Source organism: Thunnus thynnus, chromosome 17 (assembly GCF_963924715.1).
Source record: "Thunnus thynnus chromosome 17, fThuThy2.1, whole genome shotgun sequence".
Taxonomy (NCBI): domain Eukaryota; kingdom Metazoa; phylum Chordata; class Actinopteri; order Scombriformes; family Scombridae; genus Thunnus; species Thunnus thynnus.
The window spans coordinates 12,615,956-12,643,700 of NC_089533.1; the positions used below are offsets into that span (position 1 = coordinate 12,615,956).

A 27,745-nucleotide genomic window follows, 5' to 3' on the forward strand; every position below is an offset into this window, starting at 1 on the left:
ACATATATAGTTATATTAACTTATAATTCTAATTATGTAAAATGTCAAAATTGCAGAGAAAAACAAACTGTCAATTCCAGGCTTTTTGAGGGCCCATTCGCTACTACGGCCCTGAATGTTGAGATTGTCATGACCTGCTGTAACTGGTATCTGGTATGGAAACCAATGTGAATCAGACCGTAAGACTTTGCAGCAAATAGTTTGGACAGCTCAGAGGATCACAGGTCTCTTCCCTCCATCCAGGACAGAACTCACCTGCTGCCACCAGACTGAACAGCAGCTTCTTCCTTCAGGCTGTTTGAGCGCTGAACACATTTCCACCAGCACTCACACACCATAGTAATATAAACACGCCACTTGCTCATGTGTATAAGTATGTTTATATGAATATATGTACAGTATATAGATTTTTGTCAGTCTTTTAGTTGTAGTATCCTATACTATAAACTTTTTATTGCTCTCAGATATGGATGCACCCACAGGTCTACACTGTAGATGTTATGTTATATTTGGTTTTATGTTTTGTCTGAAATTTTGTCAGTTCTTTATTCTCTGGTCCAAAAAAAAAAAAAAAACAATGATTGATTTTTTTCAGGTTTGGAATGACAGACTTTTTTGAACGTGACTTGAACTATTATCACATCACAGTGGCAAAGACCATGCTATTAGCCCAGTGATTAGCAGGCTTATACGCATAGCAACACATTTTTTAGTAGTTTTTTAATAAAGATGTGTTACCATAATAGCAGCTTGTTAACTGTTGTAGCTGCTGGAGGTAGGGCTAGTTTGAATTACAGTTATTTAATATAACACACTAGCCTTTCTCGCTGAAAGCGCTTGTTGGCCATCACGTCACCAGCTATAGTTTTGAGCCTTCTGACTTACCGTACTGGGGCGGGGTGCAAGTATAGCAACGCAGTTTGCTGGAGCATCACAAGACAGATGATATGAGGAATAGTGTCTTGTTTTCATTCAGTTATATTAATGGTAATTCGCGTACAGAAAGTTTTACATAAATACTCTGTAAACCAACACCTTATAGTTTACAAGTCCGTCGTTCCTTTTGTTAGGGATAAACGCTAATATTAGCTAGCTAACTGGTGTGCAACTCAGAACAACAAACGCTAACATTAGCTTCTGCAACAAAAGACATCTTTCTTAGGTCAAAGTCTGGCAAAATGGCTTTATCGGAGACAGGGAATGGTGGTGAAGGAGGAGAGTCGGACGCTATTGTCCAAACTTGTCTGTTAGGGGGCTTCAGTGAGAGCGGCGAGACCCGAGCTCTGATCTCCAGCCTGGCGGAGGTCCACGGAGACACGGTGACAACAGAGTCCGCCACGCAGAGGTTCTTAGGTGAGACAGTCATCCACACAGCACACGAAACACAGTCAACAGCTTAGTCTGTGCTCGCATTTCATCACACTCTGTCTGTTTCCCTTCACAGTGATAATGAACAGATATCAAGAGCAGCCTCATCTGCTGGACCCTCACTTAGGTACATTGTTATAAGTATAACTAAATACAATTTGTAGTAGTACTGCATATTCATCTGGAGAATGCATACGATTAAAACGCCTCCGCTCACTTTTAATCTTTCAATTTTGTTGTAGAATGGATGTTTAACATGATACTGGAACTCATAAGGAGTGAAAAGTCTCCCCCTTCACTCGTTCATTTGAGCTTCAAGTTTCTCTACATCATCTGTAAGGTCAGTCAGAAACAATACTGTCATTGTCAGTAGCTTGTGCCCAGTCTGCCAAGTCATTGAAAACCCACCAGATTGCACTCCACTGATTAAAACCTAGAACAGTCCTTTTACTTATGCAGCAAAGTTATCCTGCTAATTCAGTAATCTTCCCAGGGTGTTTGTATTTATTTATTTGTTGTTTTTTTTCTGGCCAGGTGAGAGGCTATAAAATCTTCATGCAGCTTTTTCCTCATGAGGTAGCCGATGTCCAGCCAGTTCTGGATCTATTATTCAGGCAGGATCCCAAGGACACTGAGGTGAGACTGGCATTTCTTTTTTTGTTTGTTTATTTTTTGCAGAGATTTCACTTCTGTTATCTTTGATGTCAGCTTCATCAAACATTTACTAATAGCATGTATTACCATTTACTCATTCCAGACTTGGGAAACTCGCTACATGCTGTTGCTGTGGCTGTCCATGACCTGCCTCATACCCTTTGACCTTTCTCGTCTGGATGGACATCTGGAGTCTGATTCTGGCAAGGCCAGAGAGTCTACCATGGACCGCATTCTAGCTATTGCAAAGGTAATATAAGTATAAGATATAATCTAGATGCTATGTTTCAGTGTTTTGTTGAAGAGATTGATCTGAATGTGTTTGTAGTTAATCCAACTTATTGAGTATGTAAGTTGTGTTATCATCTAGTATGAACAGTTTTTCTTTATGGTTTTTTTGCAGTCTTATCTAGTTGTCAGTGATAGTCCCAGGGATGCTGCATCTGTACTGGTATCAAAGTAAGTGCACGAACACCATGCGGGTAATTGCAAAATGTTTCAGTCTTATGATTATCTCCAAAAATATCACAGTTTAAAACAATGCAACAATAATATCTTTTAAAGTTTATAAGCTGACCCCTTAGACCTTTAGGCTATGACGCTTTAGAGAAAAAACACTAAAACTGAAAGAAATTGAATTTTTAAAACTTGACCTACTTAATGATATGAAATAACATCTTATTCAGATGCCCTGTATAATGAAATACAAATACGCCCTTGTAGCCACAAAATATCCCCTTCTAACCCAGAGCAGTGGATTGCAAGATGTTGATAGATCATTATTGACATATGAAGAGGAATGAACACAAATTCAGTTTTTCTTCTGAACAACCAGTTCCATCAAAACTCCATGATAAGTATTTTCTTACTTATGATTACATGGTTAGAGTGGAAATTAGGAAAATAACAGAAGCGCCACATTGCATGGCATCCAGTAGCCAGATAATGAAGATGAATACCATGAAAACTGCAATGTCACCAGTTTGATTCCAACTGTGGACCTTGTATTATGTCATACCCCTCTTTCTTTCCCCTCATTTCCTTTCTGCTTCTACACCATCAATTCTCCAATAAAGGCAAGAATGTAAAAAACAACAGCAACAACAACAAAAAAACATTGCACTTACTGTATAGTGGGTTTACCCATGTGCTTGATAGGAGAAACTTTGTAGACGCATGCTGAGTGGAGAAGATAGAAATAGTATGTAGACATAGTCTAAAATGTTATCTTTAAAAGTAAACCACACCTGTCAATATCACTAGTGCAGTTAGCTTAATATCAGAGCGAGTTGCATACATCTAATTTAAGATCAAGTGGCCACATGTCTACTTTATGTCTTTTATTTAAAGCTTATGTTAATTATTGACTCATAAATCAAAGACTGCATGTAGTTTATAAAAACATAGCAACTCAAAATACAAGCCAGGAAATGCATCAACTGTAATTAGTTTTCTAGCCAGTAGAGGGCAGGGTTGTTCTTGAAATGTCTTTCTTGGTATCTGAATGTTGTTTATCTGTATGAAACCTTTTTTTTTTTGCTTTCTTGTTTTATTATACATGACTGTACAGGTTTATAACACGCCCTGATGTGAAACAGAAACGTCTCAAAGACTTTTTGGACTGGAACCTCACCACTATATCTCAGACAAATGACCAGTCAATGAGAGAAATTATGGTACTGGATGGTGCTCTGCAGTCTCTGGTAAACATACTCATCGATCACACTCAAGCTTGTGTTAGTGCATGAACACGTGTATGTGTGTATGATTGAAGCTGGTCTATTAAAACCTGCGGAGGGTAGTTTACAAGAGCTGACATGACCGGTATGTTTCACACGACACCTAATGTGGTTTTGGCAGGTGTGTAATGCACCTGCTGCGTATGTGGGAGGTGCTGCCTCAAGTGACTTTATGTCAGTTTAATCCACTGCTTTAAGCTAAACGGTTCTTCAGCAAATGAGAAAGGGATTGAGGATACTTAGTAAGGGTGGAGCTGAATCCGAATCTGGTATTCTGAAAAGCACAAATAGTAGGTTTTTATGAATATTTATTTTGTATAAATATTTTAAAAATTAATTGTTTTCGGGAAGAAAAAGAAAACATGTCAAATAACACCACCCAGGTTGGGACTTGTAGTGCATCAAGGTTACATCACTGTCTCCGTCTCTCTCCTTTGCTCCACTCTGTGTGTGTCTGTGTCATGGATGTATAAATAGCTGCAGGTCTGTGCGTCTGGCGGAGCTGAGCTTTGGCTGAGTGGTCAGCACAGTCGTCTGTGGTAGCTGCTCCATCCACACTCAAAATAACGTCATCTAAAATCATAAATATGGGAGCGAAGTTATTGTTTATATACAGATATTGACATACTGTGTAACTTTAAAATTATATAAACTCACCATCATTTAAGATGTTTATTATTGATGACAGCAGCTGAGGTGGTGTGTGATTCTGTTGTTAATTAGCACTGGCTAGGTCGAGAAGCGAGTTTGAAGATAAATCCACTTAATGCCAAAAGTTTAAAAAATAAACTCCTCCTGCTGGTGAACTGCTCCGAATCAGCAGAATCGGATGTTTATTCCTCCAGAAGATGAGACAGCAGCAGTGCGGGACTCTCCGGCTCTGCTCCCTGGCTCTCCCTGGTCCAGCCCCACAATACATGCAAATTTTTCACGCTTAGCTTAGCTAAGCTTAGTTTAGCTGGGTTCCACCTGGGGCTTGTGAGAAAAACATGGCAGACATGCGGAAATTTAATGGGTGGAGACTCAGATAGAGGGCGCAGTACAATTTCAATGAAGCCTCAAGTGGCGTAAGAAGGGACATCAAATCTGGCTTGTTGAATCACAAGAGTACAGAGCAAGCCAGCCCACCCCAAACTGACTGGGCCGTCTCAATTCACAGTTTGTGTCTTAGTAGGCACATCAGAGACTTAAATATATATGCACAAGCACTGAAAAAAGTGAGTTTTTCATAATATGGCCCCTTTAATGATGGAAGATGTTTTCAAATCACTTCCTGTAAGCTAAGGTAATGTAATTCAGCCCCCAAGCAAGTACATTACAGTCATATGATTGGCACATGAACTTGTATAACATGTTCAGAAAGCATCCCTTTGTACTTAATGTCTGTGAAGTGAATCTGGCTCCAACCTATGTGGTGCTTAGGGCGTTCAAAACTGGCTCTGTGTGTTCAGTCAACAGACCTACAGGACCCATACTTGCATGTTTTTTTCTCTGTGTGTAGATTGAGGGTAAATTGCTTCAAAAGAAAAAAATCAGGATAGATGGACAGAAATGACTTCTGATTGATGAAAGCAGTTTTTTTAGTTCATTAATGAAATACTTAGTGTTTAAAAATGTGTGATGTCTTCCCTAATGTCACTGCTATCGTGTTTGCTCTGCAGTATCTTGGATTGAATCAGTTGCCTTATTTGTGTCCCTTAGGCAAAGCTCTTCAAACATGGAAAACGAGATGACCTCCTGCAGTATGGTGGGTTCCCTTTTTTCCTACTATATGTGTATATGTGCTTTCAGTGAAGTAATGAACCAAGATCAAACAAATTTGCCATTACTGCAAATTAATTGGTCTCACAGGCTTCTCATCAGTGTGGCAGCAGTCCAGTTGGCCTCAGTCTCATTGAAATTTTCAACATGATTAGGAAGAACAGATTTTTTTTTTTTTGACGAGATGAAAGCTGAAAGAAGCTGTCTGTGACCATGTTATGTCAGTATCATATTCATCATATGTGTAGCAACTTTGTGGGCTCTGCAAATTGTTGACTTCACAACCTATAGTAATATAATCTGTAGTGCAAGTTATTATAGATCATGACAGCAGGGTGACATAGTTAGGATGGCGGTCTTCATCTCGAGGACTAGAGATGAAACTCTTCAGACTCCAAGCATAGAGTATATTGTGCTGAAGTAATCTCAATGTGGAAGGTCATGAAAAAACAGAATTTCCTGTCCAAAATTTACTGTCACTGTCACATTTGTAGTCTTTGTTGTTGAGTTATTTGTGTTCACAAATCATTAACTAAATGTCGTATGCCAGAGGGGAGATATTTGAATGCAGATATCAGGTAATGTTTCCCTTTTAAAAAGTATAATAACACAGCCTTCCCATATATAAATATGATCTATGATTTTCTTGAAGGCACATTTCTGGCCACATATGGCAGTTTCTGTAGAGACAGTCTGGTCGTAGCTGACATGTGAACTTAGTCCATGGCAGTTACAATTATATATGTTAGGCATATCTGTATCTGCAAAAATACTCTATGTACATATTTTAAACTTTGAATAGTCAACTTAGGGAGAATTGTTTCCAGCCAAAAGGCCAGGTAAACATTCATGTCTCTAGCCGGATATTTCCAAAAAATGTACATAGTCCTGTATGTTTATTATTAATTTATTTGCTTATTGAAATAACAGTATTATAACATAACATTTATGTCTTTATTTGTTTCCCAGCTCCTACAATTTTGCAGTGTCTGGAGCAGAAACATCTATCAGAGAGCAGCCAGGCCATGCTGAGGAAGCTTGGTGTCAAACTAATCCAGAGGCTCGGCCTCACCTTCTTGAAGCCACGTTTGGCCACTTGGAGGTTAGACATAATACCAGCCAATTATATATAATGTTAAACCAGGTTTTCAACCAAAGTTAGTCAACTGACTCAAACTTTATCTGTATTACACATTAACACACAAAGTAACCGTGTGCTGAAAGTGTAAATTTGCATAAAATATACTTTATTACATATAAAAACATGGGTACCATCATTGCAACGGATCTTGTTAATATTGAAACAAATTAATTCAGCCAATTGTGGCCCCTCAATCAGACGGGAATTGCTTAACATCAGGTCTCTTTCCAAGTAGTTTTCCATAGTGCATTATGTCATATGTGTCACAACATATTTCATTCCTTAGTAGGACAAGGAGCACAGAGCTGAGTGTCTAAAAAGGTTTGTGTGCATGTTTTTCAGGTACCAGAGAGGTAGCCGCTCCCTGGCAGCAAACCTTGCTATGTCCCAATCTGCTACAGCCACTGCTGAAGTGGAGACACAAGAACAGGAGGAGGACTATGACATTCCTGAGGAAGTAGAGACAGTTATTGGTCAGTTCCTGCATGCCATCTGTTAAAAAACTTTGTAATTTCAGTATATATGCTCAGGAAATCAAATCTGCATGTTATTTTACAGAGCATCTGCTGGTGGGACTGAAAGATAAGGAAACAATTGTGCGTTGGTCTGCAGCAAAGGGGTAACAGTCTGTCCTATATAGTGCAAACTTGAACTGTTGATAACAAATCATCCATGTTGCTACTTGTCTGTGGTGCTTTTCAAAACAGCACATTTGACAGTTTGTGTCACAACAAACTTTTATCTAACTCTTCAGCATTGGGAGGGTGACTGGAAGGCTCCCCAAGGAGCTGGCAGATGAGGTGGTTGGATCAGTGCTGGACTGCTTCAGGTAAGTTAATGCTAGAGGCATACTGGCTCTTGCCATCAGTCACGCTATGCCCTTCAGCATTTCTTCTATGTTTTTTTGTTTTTTTTCCAAAATACCCATCACACAGGGACAATATTACAAACAGCCCCATATTCCAGCATGTTTCTGTTTTGACGTGTGGGTTTTTTTTCTTTTTTAAGCTTCCAGGAAACAGACAATGCTTGGCATGGAGGCTGCCTGGCACTGGCAGAACTTGGTAGGAGAGGACTGCTGTTGCCTTCCAGATTGACAGATGGTAAATTTCTTTATTTGACATGTTTACATTTAAAGTACATCATCACAACTTCCATACTCAACAGTACAAAAAATGTCCAGATTTAAATATAAAGACCCCCTATAAACATTGCTTTTCACCTTTTCCAGTAGACAGGCAAAGTCCCTACCCTTCCTCTGTCCCCCATGGGACCTTATTTTGCAAAAAAATATGTACAGCAGTTAATTATTTGATCCTGTTTGAATTGTGCCATGAATAACAAATATGATGTTAGTCAATTTATATCACCGCAGTAAAGTACCATTTAGTTTTGTGTGAAACCGATCAGTGAACTACATCTCTTCTCTTGCACAATATATGTCACTAACACCAACATGGCAGTCACTTTTTGCACATTCCCTGACTTGCAAAATGATCTTTTAAATTGATGTGATTCATGGCACAATTCAGACGGGATCAAAACATTTTTAAAAATGTCTCTCACTGTTGACAACTGTACATATTTTTTCCAAAATAAGGTCCCATGGTGGTCCAGCAGAAGGGGAGAGACTTTGCTTTTCTATAAAATGTGAGAACAAGCCATAATATACACATACTGGTGACAAGTCTTTTCATTTAACAAGTGTTTGGTTTTTTTTTACAGTTGTTATAGTGGCAGTGCTATAGACATGTCACATCTGCTCCTGCTCAAATAGTTCAAATCTTTCAGTGCTTAATTAACATTTTAACATAGATGTTCAATAAGTTGATCTTGTCATGTAGAAGTAGAGATATTCTGTCCTCATTTCCAAATATTATACCAGTCAGAGTTAAGTTGTTAGCAGCAACGAGGCCTTCTCCTAGCAGCCCTTCCTGGCACCTTTGCTCTCTTGTTTGGTTTATGGCAGTTGTTTTCGGCCTGGCCACTGTTTGCTCTTTTTATGCCCTTTGCCTTAGCCTTGGTTGTGTGTTTGGTCTTCTGTGGAGAGCCAGGACCTGTAGTGTTTGTGGAATCCTCTGAGACTGTGTCTGCAGTGCTGAAGTGACACGAAGAGGCAGCAGAGCTTGCAGTGGCTAGCTGACAGAGTGCCAGTGCCGCAGTCTGCCTTTGGTCACATGGTTCTTCATTCAGCTCTGTGCCTGGTCTCTGCTGAAGATTCTCTGAAGTGCTGAGGGCAGAGCTAACATGAGAAGCGCGAAGGCTGAGGTTCAGAGGCAACTCTTCCCCCTTTAATTCCTCTGTGTCTGAGCACCACAGTCTGTGGTCAGATGGACCTTTTTCTTTGTCCTGGTTTCTTGTGGAGAGGTTGAGGGGAGCCAGATCTTCTCTGTTGTCCTCATCATCTTGTTCCGATGTAGCTTCAGGACATGGCTCAGAAGCACACATGGAGGAATATCTGCTGTTCTCAGCTGATCTGAAAAACAGGCCAAAAGAAAAAAAAACTAAACAACTGACTACTGCTACACAGTAATGTGGTTCAGTTTTGCCAAGTTAATGTTTCACTAATATTGCCATTTCCTTCCTGATAAATAAAAAAATACCAAATATGGTCATTTTACTTACCCTCCATCCTCATCCAGAGTTCTTAACTGCAGCAAGCTTGAGTCAGTTTTGGTGGGTTGAACGGATGTAGGTGTGTGTCCTACTTGTGGAGTGGGCTGAGGCTCACCCAGGTTGGTGTAGTGTGGGGTTTCTGCATCTCTCTGGATGATGTGTGCATGACTCGGTCTGTCAGGGGACCCCAAGGCCGAACAGCCCTCTTTTGGGCTCAGCCTGGTTGCCTTGTCTCCACTTTGCCTGTTGTTGCTCTCCTCTTGTGCAGTGATGTTGATGCTACTGATACTTGGACGGGAATGCATGTACAAATCATATTCCTTAGGCCCAAAGGTTGAGCTGTACAAATCCAAAGGATGATATCTTGGTCCTGTAATCGGCATGGAGAGCTCATGGGGTCTATACAGGCTATAATGCAAAGGGTGTCCTGGGTGAAGAGGGTGGCAGTATCTGTATGGGTATGGGGGAAATAAGGAGGTGTGAGGCGGGGCAATAGGTTGTGGGACCACTGGCCTCTGGGGATCCAGAAACTCTGGCCGGAGAGAAGGAGAGTTTGGCTCATTGGCATGGTGGTTTCCTGGGAGGTAGTATGGTGGATACAGGGGCCGGTCAGGCAAGAGGTAAGGAGAGTATTCAGGAACTATGGGAGGGGGGAATGGTTTTAAAGGAATGGATGATGAAATCGTGCCCCATGGGAAGCTTGGGTGGTTGAAAGTGGGTGCAGGAGCTTGCGAATCCTCTGACTGCGGCACAGATGACTTGAGGGTTTCTGTTCCATCTCGGTTGGGTGTGACAGGGGAGAAGGCAGATGGGCGCGGCAGAGACTTGGCATCATTGCTCTCCTTGTTCTCACTCTCTATAACTGTATTTGGTTTTGTCATAATCTGGCTTTCCTTACTGACTGGACTATCACACCCAACGTCTACTTCTTCCAAGTCATCTCTGCTCTCAGCTTTGTTCTCAGCTCCCTGTTTCTCAGGACTATTGGTATGAACTGCCGGCAGGGGGCTGGGACAATCCTTAGATTTTACAGGGCTTCCCTTTGCTGCAGCCTTGACCTGTCTGGCTGTTTGCCCGTTTTTCTGCGACATCAGGGAGATGGAGTTTTTACACAAGTTGTATTTCATATGGTTGAAGAGATGTGACTTTTCGTTGCAGGTGAAAGGACACTGGAAACAATGGTACTTGAAGGGCTTGCCTGGCGGTCGGGGAATGTAGTGGGGCCTTTTTGGCTTGCGTTCCTGAGCAGTGTCCATCTTGATTCTGATGCACGTTTACTGAAAAACAGAACAAATTGCATTTGACGATTTAGTAGTGGTTTAGATTTCCCTCTCTTTAAGTATCTTGAAGCTGTTGGGGAATGTGACACTTAAGCATATAAGTAATAAGACTAATAGAGTTGTTTGACTGGTTCAGGTGGAGAGTAGTTCTCATTGGAAGGTTTTTCTCTGTGTATTTTTTTAGCTGCTCGGGCAGAAAAATCTCTAGCTGCGCAAAACACTGCACCCTCAGGCTAATGTATTTCTTCAACTGTTTCTTCACACTGGGTTGGACGCCAACAGAGAAATTGTTAAATATGAAAACCTGTCTACAGTATGCAAACATGTACCCACATGTTTGTATAGGTGCACTGACGGCTTAGTGCGGTTTTGGTTGATTGGCAGCAGCCTATTAACGCTATAACGATATCACTCATCTGTCCTAAAAAGTTAAAGCGCAGCTAAGTCACCAGGTAGGTAGGTGTCGGGCAGACTAAGCACTTAGTAACACAGACCTGGAGGGCATGCAGAGACTTGCTCTCTCTCTCAACCTTACTAAACTCTGTGCTGTTGGCGTGGGAACCACCAGCCACCTGCTTCCCATGACTACACCTGCGGGATGCAGTCAGCTCCCATTCATCGTTAGATGAGCTCACCAGCTCTGGAGATACAAGAGTATGAGAAGTAATGCACCAGACAATATGAGGAGCAACAGTTGAAAACAGCCATTTAAATAAAACCGTGAAGTAGGTGGCATCCGAAACACTTCAGCCCTCCCTTTTTGAAATGAAACATCACCTAAAGGTGTGAGTTAAGTGTTACTGGGTGCCGTGTGGAGGAACCTGCTTGTCATGCGCTGTCGCAAGAAGTTGTCACTCAAGTTTCTGTCCAACTGTAGTAGCACGCAAAGCCACTCCCTTCCTAAGACCCAAAATTCATTTGAAAATCTTTTTTAACAATATGTTTCTCCATTGTGAAAACAATCCAGTAAAAATCTTTTGTTTTTTTGTTTTTTCTTTAATAAAAATATGATTGGTCGCCTTGATCTCAGGTAATGTTTGTTTTTGTTTTTTTTTCATTCACAGACCAGTGCATACAATAAAAAAAATGGTTAAAAGTTTTTGTTATGATGTTAAGTGACTGGAAACTTTATCAGAAGAGCTTTTGTTGACACTGGGCACAGTCAGCATTACCTGTGCGTCAGTCAAGGCAGTGCAAGCAGTGGATAATTAAAATCCATAGGTAACAGGTGCATAACTTAAATCTACCCTAAGAATGCCTGATAAACTAGTGACAAGTACCTTTACAAACCACTGACAGTCTTTCTAATAACACAAACACTTTGATGGAGTGCTTTAAGTAAAAAAATGTAATTTAATTCTGCTTCCTTATTAAGGATGGAGATTTAAAAAATTAAAAAAAAGTGTTTTACCTGCTCTGGTTGTAGCAAAAGCGTCCTCTCCCGAGTATTCGACCTGCAGAGGTCCACAGCCAGTGTTAGTATGTGGCCAGGATGTTCACTACAATGTGTGTGAAGAGTTCAGAGTGTGTTAGTGAATGTGTGTGATCGTCTATGTGTGTGCTGTATTTAGTAATGTTAGTTGTGTGGTGAGTTCCTTTCTCTGAGGTGTTGTCTCACTAGTGGGTGGAGCTTCAGCCCAAACAGCAGGGCCCTCAGGCAACATCAATGTACCTGATATTAGTCAAGCCTCAAGCGATGATTTACATGACGCTTTGGGGTGGGGGCTCTCACTCATTCTCCCTCTTTCCTGATCCATCTCGCTCTTTTGAGGAAAATGGCCACATTGGCTTCATTCTACAATTACTGTAAATAGTTTCCAGTAAAGTTCAATAGCCAATGGGCGAGATCAAGAACAGGAGATTTGCATACTGGGAGGTAAATTGGCGCTGCTCATGTTTAGTTACGCCTCGCTTTTATGTGAACAAAGCAGTGTTTGAGAAAACCAATACAATGCTATGGATTTATAACACTGACAAAAGTGAAGCTTTTATTAAAATGAGCTGACTTTATTGCTAACTGCTTGCCTTCTAAATTATAATCATGCTGGTTATGTTGTGCTTTCTCTCCCTGATGTTACATACAACTAACAATTGCTAAATTACTCTGTATTAGATCACTGAAATCATTGATGTTGATCTCACAGTGGAAAAGGACTGAGTGGGCAGGCACCAGATTCAGCACGCACAAGCATGCAATCAGACGGGATTCAAATTGACTTTCACTGGAAATTGATAATATCATAGTTTCACTCATGTTTTTCTTAAGTATGATAGTTGATATCTGTCTTTTCAAATCCATTATTCTGGTAGTTGCTCGGCCTTGTGCACAACCTTGATCTTAGTTATTGTATTTTTCTTCTTGAGATAAAACCATAAATCCCTTTCTATTGTCTGCTTGCAGTTGTGCCGCTCATCATCAAGTCCCTGACCTACGAGGAAAAGAGGGGAGCATGTAGTGTCGGTTCCAATGTGCGTGACGCTGCCTGCTATGTGTGCTGGTCTTTCGCCAGGGCTTATGAACCCAAGGAGCTCGAGCCTTTTGTCACTCAGATTGCCAAGTAAGCTTCCTCTTCCTTTCTTTCCCATAAAACAGTCACATGCATAGATTGCTGCAAAAACACATCAGGAACAAGAATAATAATCCATCAAGTGGACTGTATTTTGACTTTAATGGATTGTAATTTGCTCTTGCTGTAGTTTTTAATGCAAACTTAACACTTCCTCTTTTTGTATGTATTGCCATGTCCACAACATTATTTACATCAGCATAGCATGACAGTTAGGTCATAATTACCACTGTCCAGTGGCTCAAACAACATAATCACTCTTCTTTCCTGGAAAAGAAGGGAATTACCCAAATATGAATATAAATACATTTGCACAGATGCAGCATCAGCCAATAATAATATTTCACCAACATGTGTTTTAAATATATTCATCAAGCATAAAGAAAAGTAAAGAAGTAGCAGCTACAATCAAGGGTTGTGTTGGAAAATACATTGTTATAAGTTATCAGTAAGATTTTAGGATTAAGTTGCAGCACATTGTGAATTGTATTCTAATTGTAATTTGCATAGAAGCTGCATGGTTTGCCTCCAAGCAGTTATTTACTGCCTCAAACCAGTTTTTCTGTGTCACATCAATCTTGCATGTCCCTATGTATGTGTACTCTGTTGAAGTCGGCTGTGGTGCGCTCTATATCGTTAATTACACAGACAGATACTATCAAAAGGTGATCTTCCCATGTTGTTGGCTCCAAAGATAATTAATTACAATATTCCTTATAAATGTCATTTCTTAGATACATGCATTTCCCTGTTATGATTTGTCTTTCTATAAAACTTTAATTGCTGCCGAGCAGTACATGCGTTTGATCTCTTTGTGGCTCAGTGCCAGTTGTACTTTCACTAATTTACTAATTGTTCCCGTGTACCCTGTCTGACACAGTAAAGATACACCTCTTGATTTTATGCAGCTCCTGCATCCCAAAAAAAAATATTCCAAGCTTACAGTTGTTTTAAAAGTCAGTTGTGAACTAAGTAGAGAGCTTGGAGGACATTTTGGGATTTGTCAGCATTTTTGGGGCATTATAACAACCAGGAAGTACATCTCTAAGGTTCATTTGGGACAACTGCACAGGGACAATGAGTCAATAGAAATGGTAAATGGTTTTTTTTTCTATGCCATATAAAAAGCTCTAGTAGTGACACTAAATATCATTTATATATAATTGTACTTTTTTTTAATCCTTGGGGAAATGTGCTTTACAGATAGACCAATAATAGCAAATAAAGTAAACATACTTAAATCTCCAGAGATGTTAAAGTTAGTTTTTTTTGTTTTGGGACAATAAACAGTTTTACTTTTATTACTTTATTTACTTCCGTCTGATTTATAGCTTTTTCAGATTGCTCCAAAGCAGTAGGGTCTGGACAACAAATATCTCTTGTTTATAGCCTAGAATGCAAAATGCTCCAGGATTAGTTGCTGGCTGCCTTAAAGGGCTGACATCACCAGACACTGATGCTAGCCTTAAAAGTAATGAGTAATATCAAAACTTCTACACTTAATCAACAACCAGTGTAGAGAAGCTAAGGTGCAATATCATCTTGTGACGTACTTTCAGTCTTTGTCAATAGTAACGGTTTACCTCCTCCTTGATCTCTCTTCTTTCGGTGTGCATGTACGGACCTGTGGCCTCTGACTGTGCAGACCAGCTCTGCAGTGTCAGTTTGAACCCCTGCGACTACCATTATCATCAGCAGTCGCGACAACACCCTCCCTTTCCCTAGCCTACAGGATTGCCAGGTTTCGCCTGTTGCTGTAGGTTTCGGTCGCCGTTTGGCAGCAGTGCTTAGACAAGCTGGTTCCTGCTCTATTCATCACAGCTTGATGACATTAACAGAAAACTTACTTTTGCAAATGTGGGACTAAGTGACTTGGGGGCACACATGTACACACTCACAGTTGTATCTTTGCTAAGTTGCACAGATACAATATGTACTTCAACTGTAGCAACCGCAAACGTAATTGGGAATATCATTTAGAGCATTATCCAGAATGCAATCAGGACTGTTTTTATTTTCAAGCCCTCAGGGCAAAGGCAGTTAGTAAAGCCAAACTGTCCAGCTCCAGGCCTGATGTTGATGTTTGGAAGTAGGGAACATGGGAGGAGAGCAAATAAGGCCAACAACAGTTATTCTCAGGCTGTCACTATGATTTATAAGAACGTTGGCCCCCCTTCAACTACTGACGTTCACACAACAACCCCTCCTGAGACTTGTAGAGGCAGTGTGGTAGAGGGATATTAAGGTCAAAACATAATCCCACATAACTTCCAGTATTGCAGGGGCCACTTAATCCATTGAATCATATTGCGGTTATGTTAACCTACTTTGCTGGGATCTGTACACTATGACTAAAATCTGTTGCGCAGTGATGATGTAACCTGTCATTAATCCGTCACGAATTATTCAGATGAAATACATGTTGTTACTCTATAAGAGGACAGACATATACGAGGTTAGGATGACAATAAAAGAAATATTGTGAAGACGTGGCAATTTTTCCAAGCAGAAAAAGATTTGTATTATGGACAAATGCCTAAGCAAGAAAAATGGACTCAAGTTTGAATTACAGATTTGTATCTAACAAATAAATATTGGAATACTGGTTGTTTGTGCAACAAAGCTCAAACAAGCTCATTTAACACTCACACTTACAAAGCTACAGTGTAGTAGAAGAACTACTATGCGTGATTTACTTTTTGATTGTTTTACATTTCATTACATGCTAAGTTGTCTATCCATTGACTGTTCCTTTGTAGGCATTCTGTGACTGTAAAAACACTTAACTGTTAAAGAAGTACCCTCTTCATTGCATTCAGTGGACAATTCAAGGCACAGGTCTTTTATCATTCACATTCTCCAATCCATACTTAATGATTTCTCTTTGCAGTGCTTTGCTGATCACAGCTGTGTTTGATCGAAACGTCAACTGCCGCAGAGCCGCCTCCGTAAGTTTTCTGGTCAATATCCTACAGTTGCTTTACTAAAGATATACATGACAGAAGTTAATTTTTATGTCTCCTTTTGTCCCAGGCTGCTTTCCAGGAGAATGTCGGCAGACAGGTTTGTGACCGCAGCACTGACTTCTTGTACATCATGACTAACAGAATTACTGTGATTTTAAGTTTATTTGCTGCCAGATAACCAAGTCTTGCTCAAACTTGCCTTGCTAGTGAAAGTGTTTGACGCAAAGAAATAGCCTTCCAGTACAGCTACAGGGCACCAGCAAACACTTGATTTTACACCACTTGAGCCATAAATCACTCTTAAAATCAAATATTACTTGAATTTGGAACCCAATCTCTTATTCTCAATCCCAAATCATTTGCTTTCAGTGTCTTAACAACATAGTTTTCTTACACAATCCACTGAAAATGTCTCAGCTGTTTGTTGCCTGCTTGTGTCTAAATAGGGGACATTTCCTCATGGTATTGACATCGTAACTGCAGCAGACTACTATGCTGTTGGGAATCTCAACAACTGCTATCTGAACATTAGGTAAGAAACACTTTATTCTACACATTTACAGTCATATTTTCAGAGTCACTTAATTCTGAAATAAAGCGTCACTTGGGCAAATGCTACGGACAGTACACCTGTCATAGAAACCTAAATAATGAAGTGCAATGGCACCAAATAGTGTTCCATCCTTCCTCATTGACAAAGCACAGATTTAGTTTTAGTGTCACTGGTGGGAAATCATCTCTTTGCACAGGAAGGGACAAATAGAAACAAGCCAAACTTCATGGGTGAACTTCGAGCCAAAAGGTTTTCTTCCAGTCTTTCTGTCTCAGCTAATGAGAAAAATATGTTGAGGTGAGATGAGTGCAATGTGCTGACCTAATTATATGATTTCTGGGTATTAAAGTACTCAGAACTGTGCAACCTTTAAACACGTACAACTAAATATTGCAAAATGTTTAGTTTATCTAACTCAGTGTGGCACTAAAGCAAAGCTATTGACATCTTCAATATTATACCCCAAACATGCAGCTTAAGTATGTGCAGTCTGCTACAATAGTATTGAACTACAATACGTGTCCTTGGGCAGGCACATCTTGTAAGGAAAGAATTGTGTTCATTAAAACCAACATAGAAATCCTTCAACCCTTTCGCATATTGCCACCGTTGGCAGAAATGTGTCACCACCCTGAAGAGCAAACATTGAAACAGTGAAAACAGAGATAGATGCTAGCCTCAAGGTATGACTGACTACAGACCCACATATAGCAAGGTGTAAAAAAAATAAGAGATGCCTGAAAATGTTTTGTTTTCACTATTGAATAGTTATAGGGACATGTCAAAAGCTGGTATTTATTCTCTGTGGATCTTAGTATGTATGTAGCTAAAGATGTATTTTTTGTTCTTACAGTGTTTACATAGCAAGTTTTCCAGAGTATACCAAAGCTATGATAGACCACTTGGTAGCCATGAAGATCAACCACTGGGATGTGTAAGTACTTGTATTTACCCATAATGTCACTGAATCTAAGGGAAAATGTACAGTTGTTCTGTATTTAACTCTTGAACAAAAAATGTACATGTTTATATGTGTTTTGAAGTGTGATCCGAGAGCTCGCCACTAAAGCACTCCACAACCTGACGCCTCAAGCACCTGATTATATGGCAACTACAGGTAAACAATGTCACCGTACCTGTTCCCCAGGCAATGAAGAGCTTTCAGTGAAAGCTTTGCTCCTGAGAAATGCATTTTGGAAAATGACTGAAACCTATAATTATTGGTCATGAGTACATATTTCATGCTTTCTTCCTTGTTGGTTTCAGTTTTGCCACAACTGTTGCCCATGGCAGTGGGTATTGACCTTCATGGTCGCCATGGAGCCATCCTGGCATGTGCAGAGATCACACACGCTCTGTACAAACTGGGCCTTCAGACAAACAGGTAGTCTTTAAGTAACCAGTTAAAAGGAATATATATAATATATTTAAGATAGGGGTTGATGTCCTAGACCATTCTTTTGACATATTTTTAAAATTTCTACCTGAACAGTGGTAAAATATTGTATAGATGAGCTTCTTATTTACGTCCCAGCTAGAAACAGAAGCTTTGGGAACTGTGTTTGTGGCTTAACAAACTAGAGCAAAATCTTAATTCCCTGATGATGCAGCTACTATAGAAAAAAAAACAAATAACATTTGTAAAAATGCAATTAAATGTTAAACTGAGCACTCTTAGATAATTCGTCATTCTGCTTTTTACTGATCATATTTATACATGATCATGACTCCCTGCTCTTGTCCAATAGGACTGTGTTGGACATAATTTCTTCAGAATGCGTGGACGCATTAAAAAACATTCACCAGAGGGTAAGTGTGCCTCTAAACTGAAAAAAATTGTTGCTTCAACTTGAACAAACTATGGTGAAAATGTCCTCTTGTACTGATTTTCATTTGTTGATGTACTTTCAGCTGCAAGACAGAAAACAATACAGGTAGGCAGAAAGAATTCATTTAACTTTCTGTTCACAGTATGGTAAAAAAAAAAATTAAAAATCCAAGTATTGTTTTGGCTTCTTATCAAAATTCTGTTTTTTCATGTAGGGGTTTTGGAGGAGAGCTGATGAGGCCAGCAAGTGAGTCTAAAAGCAAATAAAAAATGGATTTTTACCAATGAATGAATGAGTTTTAATGTAAGAAAAGATGAAAGAAACATGTAGGAAGACGTATGACGATGTATGATTTAATTTTATTTTTGCAGTGTGTGGTCTGATAGAAAGGTTGTCCCTGTCCAAAATGCCTTTCAAGGATGACCCCGTAATCAGTAAGTTAATTCTTTTGTTATTATCAGTTCAATATCATTCAGCATTTGAGCTTAAGATATCTAATGTTTGTGACACTGGGTTTCAGCTGGCTGGCAATGGCTTATTGACGACACCATAAAGAGTCTTCATCTCTTTTCAAGTGGTGCGAAGGATGGCATCATGGTAAGTTTAACTTTTCTTTATTAAAAATAAGTAACAACATTTGCTTCCACAAAGAAATACAAATCTTGGCAGTAGTTAAACAAAGTGGCTGCTCTTAAGAAAATCAAATCAGCAGTTATACTGCCAGTGTGTTAAACTAACAACAGCAGAACTGCAGACTACAACTATTTATTTGTGAAACACTGCTCTTTCATTCAGAATGACTATTTGCTGTTTACTACTCAAATTAATCTTTCTCCTCATGTGTCTGCAGGTTGCTGTGGTATCTGCCTTGTCCGCACTATGTGAGGAGTACTACCAGGCCCAGCCAGGCCAAGCTGACTCAGAAATGCAGAGTGAGTTGAATATGATTTCCTGGTTCTACTACTTTATACTGTATGTCTGAATTTGAAAATAATCTCTGCATGGCGTGTTTGTGTGCACATGTGTAGCTGTCCTGGTATCTCAGTACACTGAAGGGCTGAAGAGTCCACAGATTCTCACCCGTTGTGGATCTGCCCTTGCCCTTGGCTGTCTGCCAAGATTTATGATCCATAGCAAACTGAAACAGGTGTGTTTGAAGTATTGTGAACATTTTCTAGCTGTTTGACATCTTACTGCTTCAGTATATAGGTATAAATTGGTGTGTGTGTGTGTGTGTGTGTATGTGTGTGTTTTTGTCTGTGTTAGATCCTAGATGGCCTTCAGCAGATGTGCATTGTCAGTCAGAAAGAAGGGAATTTTACAGAGGCAAGGAGAGATGCAGTCAGAGCAATTGCTCAGTGAGTATCCATATCAGTTTTTATTGACTTTTCATTTGTATTTCTTCCATCATCTTCTTTCCATATTGTCTTATTGTTCAGGCTCGCTTCACTTTGTCTTGCTTGTCTGCTAGCTTTAACAGGCTTCTAAGGCTAAAATAAACAGTTTACTGACTATACCTGCAGGACCTGAATGACATGTCTGTCCATTTGTTTCCCTGCTGCCTTTGTGCATCATTTCTCAAAATTTATCAAATTTCCCCAGTACATCTCTTAGTTCCTTTAGCAGCCCTTTGAGTCTTTCTTTATTATGTGAACGTATTTCTTTTTCATTCTTTATTAGGGTGTGTATGAAGGCGGGTGCTTGCGCCAGTGGCTCTACAGACTCTGCTCTGTGCTCGGAGAATGTAGCAGAAGTATACGGTGCCCTGCTCAATGGTATGAATGATTATACAACAGACAGCAGAGGGGACGTAGGGGCATGGTAAGTTAACTTCCCCTTTTTGTAAATACATGCAATCCACAAATACACACATGCTCTTTTGATTTGCCTCAGGTATTGGGAATGTTACCCTGCCTGAGGCCTCTGGTGTTATTGTGTCCCTCCACCTTGGGACATGAAGACATCGTATACCTGTCTCACTAGTGGCCCCAGGCAATGCTTACCTACTCACCAGGAATGTCACCAGGCTTGTCACTTGCCCTAAGTATATGGGATGGGCTGTTTCTTTCACGCTGTCTATCTCTATGTTTTTCTTTCCTACATTCTTTCTCATAAATCTGTTTTTCTCCCCATTTATACGTCCTTATCTCTCCGGTTATTATGTACCACACAGTGACACATTTCCCTCTTTTCCATCTGTTTATACAAAAATGTTCTTAATTTGCCTTTTCCTAAAACTAATGGTTCCGGCACCTGCGCACCTGTTCCAGGGTGTGACTTTCATTCGAATGAAAATCCTGATTAACATGTCACATAAACAAATTGTGCCCTGCAGCCATGAAGCTGATTTAACTATAAAACTGCCACATCCAGTGATACTGAAATTTTGAACAGTCTTCAAAAGGCGGTGTGTGTCTGTATGCCAGCTTGGGTGTGTATTTGTATGACTGTGCTGTTTTTTTTTTTTAAGATTTTGTAGACAAGATTAAGTAGATTCAAGCTCATGTCGTTGCATGCATAAAGTCTCTACTCTGTCTGTCTCTTTGCCCAGGGTGAGAGAAGCAGCAATGACTAGTCTGATGGATGTGACTATGCTGGTGGCTAGCAGTGCTCCAGAGATCCTTTTGCCAGACCTGTGAGTAGCAATCTGAAAACTTTGATTAACTCCAACTCTTGGCCCTTCTTTCATGAACTTTGCTATACAGCTGGAGAAACTCCACACCATGTGTCACATTACTCGCAGGTGACCATAAAACTTGTAATGTCAGTCGGTCTCAGACTCGTTTGTTCATTGGCTTTAGTAACCTTTGGTGACACTTTGATGTCTCAAGGTGTGGCCACAATACCTTAGTTTAAATCAATACAGCTTTGAATTTTGTAGTTTTTGTAATTATGATAGAAGAACAGGATAAAAAAAAAGTAACATTTACTTTTATTGTTGATTGGACACTAGTTTATATCTAAGAAAAAAAGAAAAGAGTCACATCATGATAGAATTCACCCCCAGTGCCCCCTTGGGACGTATCCACAATCCACCTTTCATCTTTGTCACCAGAGACTTAGTTGATAAAGACACAGAAGTTAGTGTAAGTTCAAAAACAACAGCCAGTTTGTTGATTTAATCGCACCTTAATGAAGTTTAGTGAAGTATAGACTTCTGATAATGTTGAAAAAAATGATGATAGCACATATAATCTTTATTTCCTCATTGCATCGCTTCTACTACTTCTACTCTGCAGGGTGAAGTGTATGATGTGCTGCTTGGCCCAGCAGGCAGCCGAGAAGATTGACCGCTACAGAGCTCATGCCGGCAACATCTTCCTGCACCTCCTCCACAGCACCGAGCCTGCAGTACCTCACATCCCCCACCGGGAGGAGCTGCTAAACATCTTTCCTGTGTGAGTTACACCTGCCTTTAACCTGCATTAAAAGCTGTAACAGTTGCAGTGATTTTTGTCTTACACAGTGTGATCATAAAACACCAGCCATTCATAAGTTTTAGCAAATATACTTTAAATATGAAAGCTTGATGTAGAACAATTATATGTACAATAAATTTCCACAAAAAAGTGGAATTAATTCTCCAAAAAAGTCAAAGCACATTGCTTCATCAAGGCTCTAAAGTCACACCAGTCTTCCTCAGGGTCAAACACCATTTTCACAGCCTCATAGGGCTTCCTCATTACACCTGTACTCAATAAATAAACACTGTCACAGATCATAATAGAAAATAAGTATGAATAAATACTATGTCAGAGATGGTAGTAAAGAAAATATATAAATAAACACTATGTACCTTGATGAAAGAACCTTTTTTGTGTAGATCTTTGATAACGTCTTCTGAATATGTCTTTCAGGGAGGCCACAACCAGTCTGAACTGGAACGCTCCATCTCAAGCTTTCCAGTATATCACCCAGCTGCTGGGGCTGCCACAGTATCAGTACCACACCCTGCTGGGTCTCACCGTGTCTGTGGGAGGGATCACTGAGTCCACAGTAAGTCAGTTAGATACAGTCTGTATAGAGGAGTGGAACAGTTTCCAGTCAAACCAGTGTGATGTGTAGACTGGTGACCAATTCAAGGGAAAACCTTGAATCAGTCAGTGGATAAAACATTACCCATACAAACCCATACAGAACACAAGGGGTCACTTAATGCTTTGATGGCTCTCACAGTTACTAGATCTCTACCCAATTGATTGTTAGCTAAGCCCCTTAGTTACTGTTGCTATGGCTGCCAAGCTTTCCAAGTGATTTAGCTCTCGAAATTCTTTGTAATTTTTGAAACAGTGGGTCATTTGTTTCAGACAGAGGTAGACAAAAACAAGCCTCTCACTTTTAGCCGGTCACTTTTGATTTTCTCAGCTGAGGTGACAACTGCCGCTAGTAGATTTAATCAGCTTCTCTGACGAGTGAAGCTCTAATGATAAAACTCAGTGAGTTGATTGAAAACTTAATCTCCAGCTGACTTATTAACGTTTCTCTTTTGACTCATTTTAAAAGGAGAGCACTGTTAAAAGGTCTTAAATATGCACAGTGAAAAATGGTTTTTCAGTCCTCCAGTAGAGTTCCACGGATTTCTACAGTCTATACCAAGGAGCACTGAAGGTGTGCTAGCAGCTCATAGTGGCCCCACACCTTACTAAGACAATTAAAGTTGGAAACTAATTTATTTTGTCACCTGTCTATATTTTGTAAAACTGTTCTTTCTCCCACAATATTGATTCACTGTATTTGCAATGCTACATGTCTATAATTTTGATCACATTTCAAGTCAAATTGTTATTTACATTTTTTAATGGCGTTATGAAATGTAGAATTCTACTGAAGAGCACATACAAGACATATATCTAATGGTGTGACAGAGTTATTGTTGCTGGGGTATTTGCACATTCTGGACCATTTAATAGTACAAATGCAGTGGAAATCTGCTGGCAAATTCAACTCTTGGTTGCTATTATTTAGGAGGAATTTAGGCCAACAGGGGGAGCTATGTGTCTAATGAAGTCCACTCATTCCTCTGCACTATAATAATCACTCTCTCTAGAACGCCTGACTTTCAATTCAATCTTAAAAACACATATCAGGCTGTGTTACTAAAACTTGTCTCCACTCTGGCAACCATCTGAGCTTCAAGCACTGATCCAGACTTATCCAGAACAAATCGATCTGACGGGTCTCTCATGGTGCTGGCAAGCAAGAATTTGCAATCAGTTGAATCTTTGCATTTCAGTGATAAATAAAAGTTTAAAAGCAATCTGCTACTTTCCACTCCTGACCCCTCACTCACCATCACTTGGGAGGCTTAGCTGGGGCCCTCAACTGGGGTTGATCAAGTTCTCCCTCCTCCTCCAGTATCATTTAACCTGTAGAGGCCAATCAGACGAAAGCCCACTCACTAAGGTTTGTGATGCTTAGGTTATTTTTAACTTTTGGTGTTTGTGGATATAGTAAAGAAAAATAAGTTTAGCCTTTAATAGCAGCAGTGAGGTCATTAAAATTGAACTCATCTGCCAATGGTGGCTGTAACATATTCCCTCAGAGACGATCTGGCTCTCGTCTCGCTTTACCTCCCGCTCTTCCAGCCTTTCTTTTCCACAGATATATCCTCAGAGAGGGGAAGGATTGATATGTTTGTACAGGGTTGCATGCAGGAAAATGAGCCAAGACTGCATCGATACATGAGCCAAGATCACCATTCTCACACCACAGGCACATATTCACACAGGCCAGAAAGAGATAAAGCATTGACTAACTTTCCAAGAATTGCTTTAATGGCGAGCCTCAACATGGAGACCATACAGTGCAACCCTGCAAAAGCCAAACAGCAGAAACTGTCCGAGTCCCAAGCCCGACAAAAAATAATTTGATTTGTTACCAAGTTTTTTCAGTACTCAAGTGTATTAAATACTGTAAACAGTATTTCTGTGTATAATTTTTGTCGATATGAAATAACCTTTAACCACTGAAACACACAAACAGAATGTTTTTTGTACTTCAGGGGTGATGAGGAAATCAGACGCAAAGTTTCCATGTAGCTCTCTTTATCTATAGTATAGTGTGATGTTATGGTGTGTTGCTATGTTGCAAGTGTCAAAGTTTTACATTTTCTTTCCTGCGGTCTTATGATATTATCAGTTTGACGGTTTTTACTTTGAAGGCCCCTCAGGTTCATGCTCATTCAGTAATAATGACTCAGCAGTTCTGTTATTAAAGTCATGTTCTGTGTGTTTATCAGTTATTTAGCTTTTCTTCTCACAGGAAATCATGAAAATTAAAGTAAATCTATGTACCATACTATACAACTAATACATTTTTTAAAGACGGTGATAGTATAGCGTTAGATAAACAAACATAACTAGCATCTGTCTGCAGATCATCATGGATTCTGGCATCCGACTTCACCACAACGAGTCTGTGTTTCTTTGCCCACCGTCATCACTTTCAGGCTCCTGCTGCTCCACAGTAACCGCTGCTCTCTGTTGCTTCCATTCAGGTGCATTTCTCTTCCCAATCGTTGTTTGACTACCTGAAAGGGATTCAGGACGATAGTGCTGCCCTGTCACAGTTCGGAGATACATTGCTGAGCATCTTCAGAGACAATCTCCGCAATGACAGGTACACACACACACACACACACACACACACACACACACCTTTTACATCTTGACCATGCTAGATGTACAGTATCACTTCAGTCCCTTTCCATTCTAGACTGTTGAATATAGGGCTGCAACTAACAGTTATTTCCATTATTAACCAATCTGTTTATTTCCTTGACTGTTCATAAAATGTTAGAAAATTGTAAAAATAGATGATAAATCACAATTTCCTCAACGCAAAGGTGATCATCAAATTGCTTGTTTTGTCTCACCAACAAAAACCACAGAAAAGCAGGAAATACTCACATTTGAGAGGCTGAAATCAGTGAATATTTGACACTTTTTTAATTAATAGACTATCCTGTTAGTTGACAGTTATTTTTCTGTCGACAAACTAATTAGCTAATCATTTTAGCTGTATTGGAATGATGTGTTAGCCTCAACTTTTTAAAATCGCTTCTTAAAACTCAGACTTTGGTGACATGAACTTTGTCATTTAAAGGGTTAATTGTCTGTTCCCTACTTTCAGGTTTATACAGGGTAACATTTTCTGTTGCATTTATGTTGTGCTTTGCTTAGAGGATGTTTACTGTTGATTAAAAAAAAAATGTATTTACTTTTTCCAATTCATCTTCTGATTGTTATTGTTGCATTATTTGCACATTAACTGATAAATTCTGTATAAACACACTGATAAGCCACCAGAAAATAGTTTAATGTACTGGGCATAATACATCCTATCTGTGATTAATGTTTTCTTTTCCTCCCCTTAGAGTATCTATTCCTTTTCTGAAGATGCTCAATCAGATGCTCGCTAACAGCTGCTTTGAAATCTTCACCACACAAGAGAAGTGAGTGTTGCGAAAGCGTTCTGAAGAAACAGATGTGGATGATATCTGTGAAAGCTAAAGTTTTTCTCTCTTCCTTTTGCTCTCCAAGTCACCAGTTCTGTGTGGACCTTTTGACTCTTTGCAAAGAAATCAAGAAGTCCAAAAACATTTCCAAGCTACGTGCCTGTGTAGCTGTGTGAGTCTCCATCTTATTGTAAACATTATATACTCGACTGAGGCAGAAAGAACCATCCATGTTGACTGTGCTGATTGATGTTTCCCAGCTTCTGTGGGCTGATCCAGTTCCAGGGTGAGGTGAGGAAGAAAGTTTTGTCCCAGCTGCTGATGCTACTCTGCCATTCCTTCCCTGTGGTAAGCTCACAAAACAGGAATACTCACCCAACCTCAACAGATGTGTAAAACCACTGACAAGTTGTCTTTTCAAATAAACAATAAAAAATGCAGCCACTTTGGTGTATAGTCCAAAATTCTCTATGGCCAAATGCCTTTGAAAATTAGTCTACAATATTATTGTAATAAATTGTTATTTTTTACATTGCTTTGTGTAACAACATCTATGACAGAAGAAAATAACTGTTCCTTTCTTATAATTGCAGATCAGAAAGACCACGGCCAGCCAGATGTATGAGATGCTGCTGACCTACGACGATGTCATCGATCCAGAGGTTTTGGATGACGTCATGACCCTGCTCAGTGATACTAATTGGTCAGTGGTCACATTGGATACAGTTATTAGATTTTCTCTAAATGTTAATTGCGTACATTATGTACCGGTTTGTTCCCTTCACATTGTTGTACTTGGCGTCTGTTTCAGGGAGAGTGACCTTGCCACAGTGCGGACCCACAAGAATCAACTTTGTGATTGGTTGGGAGTCCCCAAGCCACAGTTGGTCGCCAAGGTAACCATTTAACTGACATAAGTGAGAGTTAAGTGCTTGATAGGATTCCTGTAGGCAGATAAAAATAAATGTTTTATCTCATTGTTAGTCTTGTTAATCCCAACCACTCTCTTTCATCAGCAGAGCCCTGCCCAGGTTTCCTGATCACCTGTGGCTGTGAAAACCAGCTGCAAATGACGTAGGTGAACAACATCTTGTAAGAATTAAGAACGGACTCCGAGTGCTGCTCTTCTGAAGCTGTCTTATATCAGTTGGTCTGCCGTCTGCCAGAAAACAATACATGGAATGAATTTCAATCTGGAAGAAATCTGGAAGTTACATGACAATAAAACATTGAAAACGAAAACATCAGTTATTTCCACTGTTTTGTTATTACCACAAAGTTCTTGCACACCATAAAATCTTTTTGAAAGGTGCATCAGATTAAAAACTGTGACCGTGAACTGAACTTCCAAACACTAAGAAACCCAAAATACATATGTATAAAGCTTTCATTGTAGTTTCTTCTACGTCTTGCATGGCCCATTCAGGTCACAGTCTAATAACACTTTGGAAAAAGGTTTCAAAAGAGCTATTCACTTGTAACCAGTACCTGGCGTACCACAGATAGGTGAACCTGAAACTATAGTTTGTGTACACTCCAGGGAAAACGTTGCCATTTAGCTGTTTTGGCACAAACTGTGGAATGTCACTGGGGCCCTACTTCCCCTTAGGTCCCATGCAGACCTACTTTTTCGGCATCGGTGGAGGTGCCAGGGATTGGAAGGATCCCAGGCCTGATAGCGGAGCCTTCCTTGTTGCCTGTGGAACAGAGCCTGTTGTGTCACTATTGGTCCAGGCTTTCTCATTAGAGGCTGATAGTAGCCACATTGTCTCAGCCTGCCTCTATATCTAACACTGACAAAGATGCAGTTGTAGC

General features: G+C 39.9%; 2 protein-coding genes across 3 annotated transcripts; one reads left to right on the top strand and one right to left on the bottom strand.

Moving 5' to 3' along the window:
• The first annotated feature begins 900 nt into the window (after positions 1-900).
• tbcd (tubulin folding cofactor D) lies at positions 901-27,172 on the top strand. 2 transcript variants are annotated; one of them, XM_067615968.1, is made up of 39 exons: positions 901-1,353; positions 1,445-1,495; positions 1,611-1,708; positions 1,903-2,004; positions 2,126-2,272; positions 2,426-2,481; positions 3,593-3,725; positions 5,463-5,508; positions 6,492-6,624; positions 7,006-7,136; positions 7,222-7,282; positions 7,418-7,492; positions 7,672-7,766; positions 12,961-13,117; positions 16,017-16,074; positions 16,160-16,189; positions 16,539-16,624; positions 17,499-17,579; positions 17,689-17,762; positions 17,912-18,029; positions 18,394-18,454; positions 18,557-18,579; positions 18,689-18,720; positions 18,846-18,908; positions 18,995-19,071; positions 19,325-19,406; positions 19,503-19,621; positions 19,741-19,832; positions 20,155-20,295; positions 21,026-21,109; positions 21,714-21,872; positions 22,332-22,470; positions 24,971-25,092; positions 25,850-25,927; positions 26,016-26,102; positions 26,191-26,278; positions 26,524-26,633; positions 26,742-26,826; positions 26,947-27,172. In XM_067615968.1, exons 1-39 carry the CDS (start codon positions 1,179-1,181, stop codon positions 26,968-26,970), a joined length of 3,573 nt encoding a protein of 1,190 aa, XP_067472069.1. In that variant the 5' UTR covers positions 901-1,178; the 3' UTR covers positions 26,971-27,172. The 2 variants fall into 2 exon arrangements, with proteins under 2 accessions (XP_067472069.1, XP_067472071.1); XM_067615970.1 differs by having other exon boundaries at positions 26,950-27,172.
• znf750 (zinc finger protein 750) lies at positions 7,757-10,682 on the bottom strand. The gene is made up of 2 exons (XM_067570711.1): positions 9,289-10,682; positions 7,757-9,175 (listed from the first exon to the last, which is right to left on the bottom strand). Exons 1-2 carry the CDS (start codon positions 10,533-10,535, stop codon positions 8,563-8,565), a joined length of 1,860 nt encoding a protein of 619 aa, XP_067426812.1. The 5' UTR covers positions 10,536-10,682; the 3' UTR covers positions 7,757-8,562.
• Positions 27,173-27,745: the final 573 nt, after the last annotated feature.

Coding starts and splice junctions, on each gene's coding strand:
- tbcd (XM_067615968.1), top strand. CDS start 1,179: ATGGCTTTATCGGAGACAGGGAATGGTGGTGAAGGAGGAGAGTCGGAC. Junction 2,273..2,425: donor GCATTCTAGCTATTGCAAAG/GTAATATAAGTA, acceptor GTTTTTTTGCAG/TCTTATCTAGTTGTCAGTGA. Junction 7,493..7,671: donor TCAGTGCTGGACTGCTTCAG/GTAAGTTAATGC, acceptor TTCTTTTTTAAG/CTTCCAGGAAACAGACAATG.
- znf750 (XM_067570711.1), bottom strand. CDS start 10,535: ATGGACACTGCTCAGGAACGCAAGCCAAAAAGGCCCCACTACATTCCC. Junction 9,176..9,288: donor ACTCTGGATGAGGATGGAGG/GTAAGTAAAATG, acceptor AGCAGTAGTCAG/TTGTTTAGTTTTTTTTTCTT.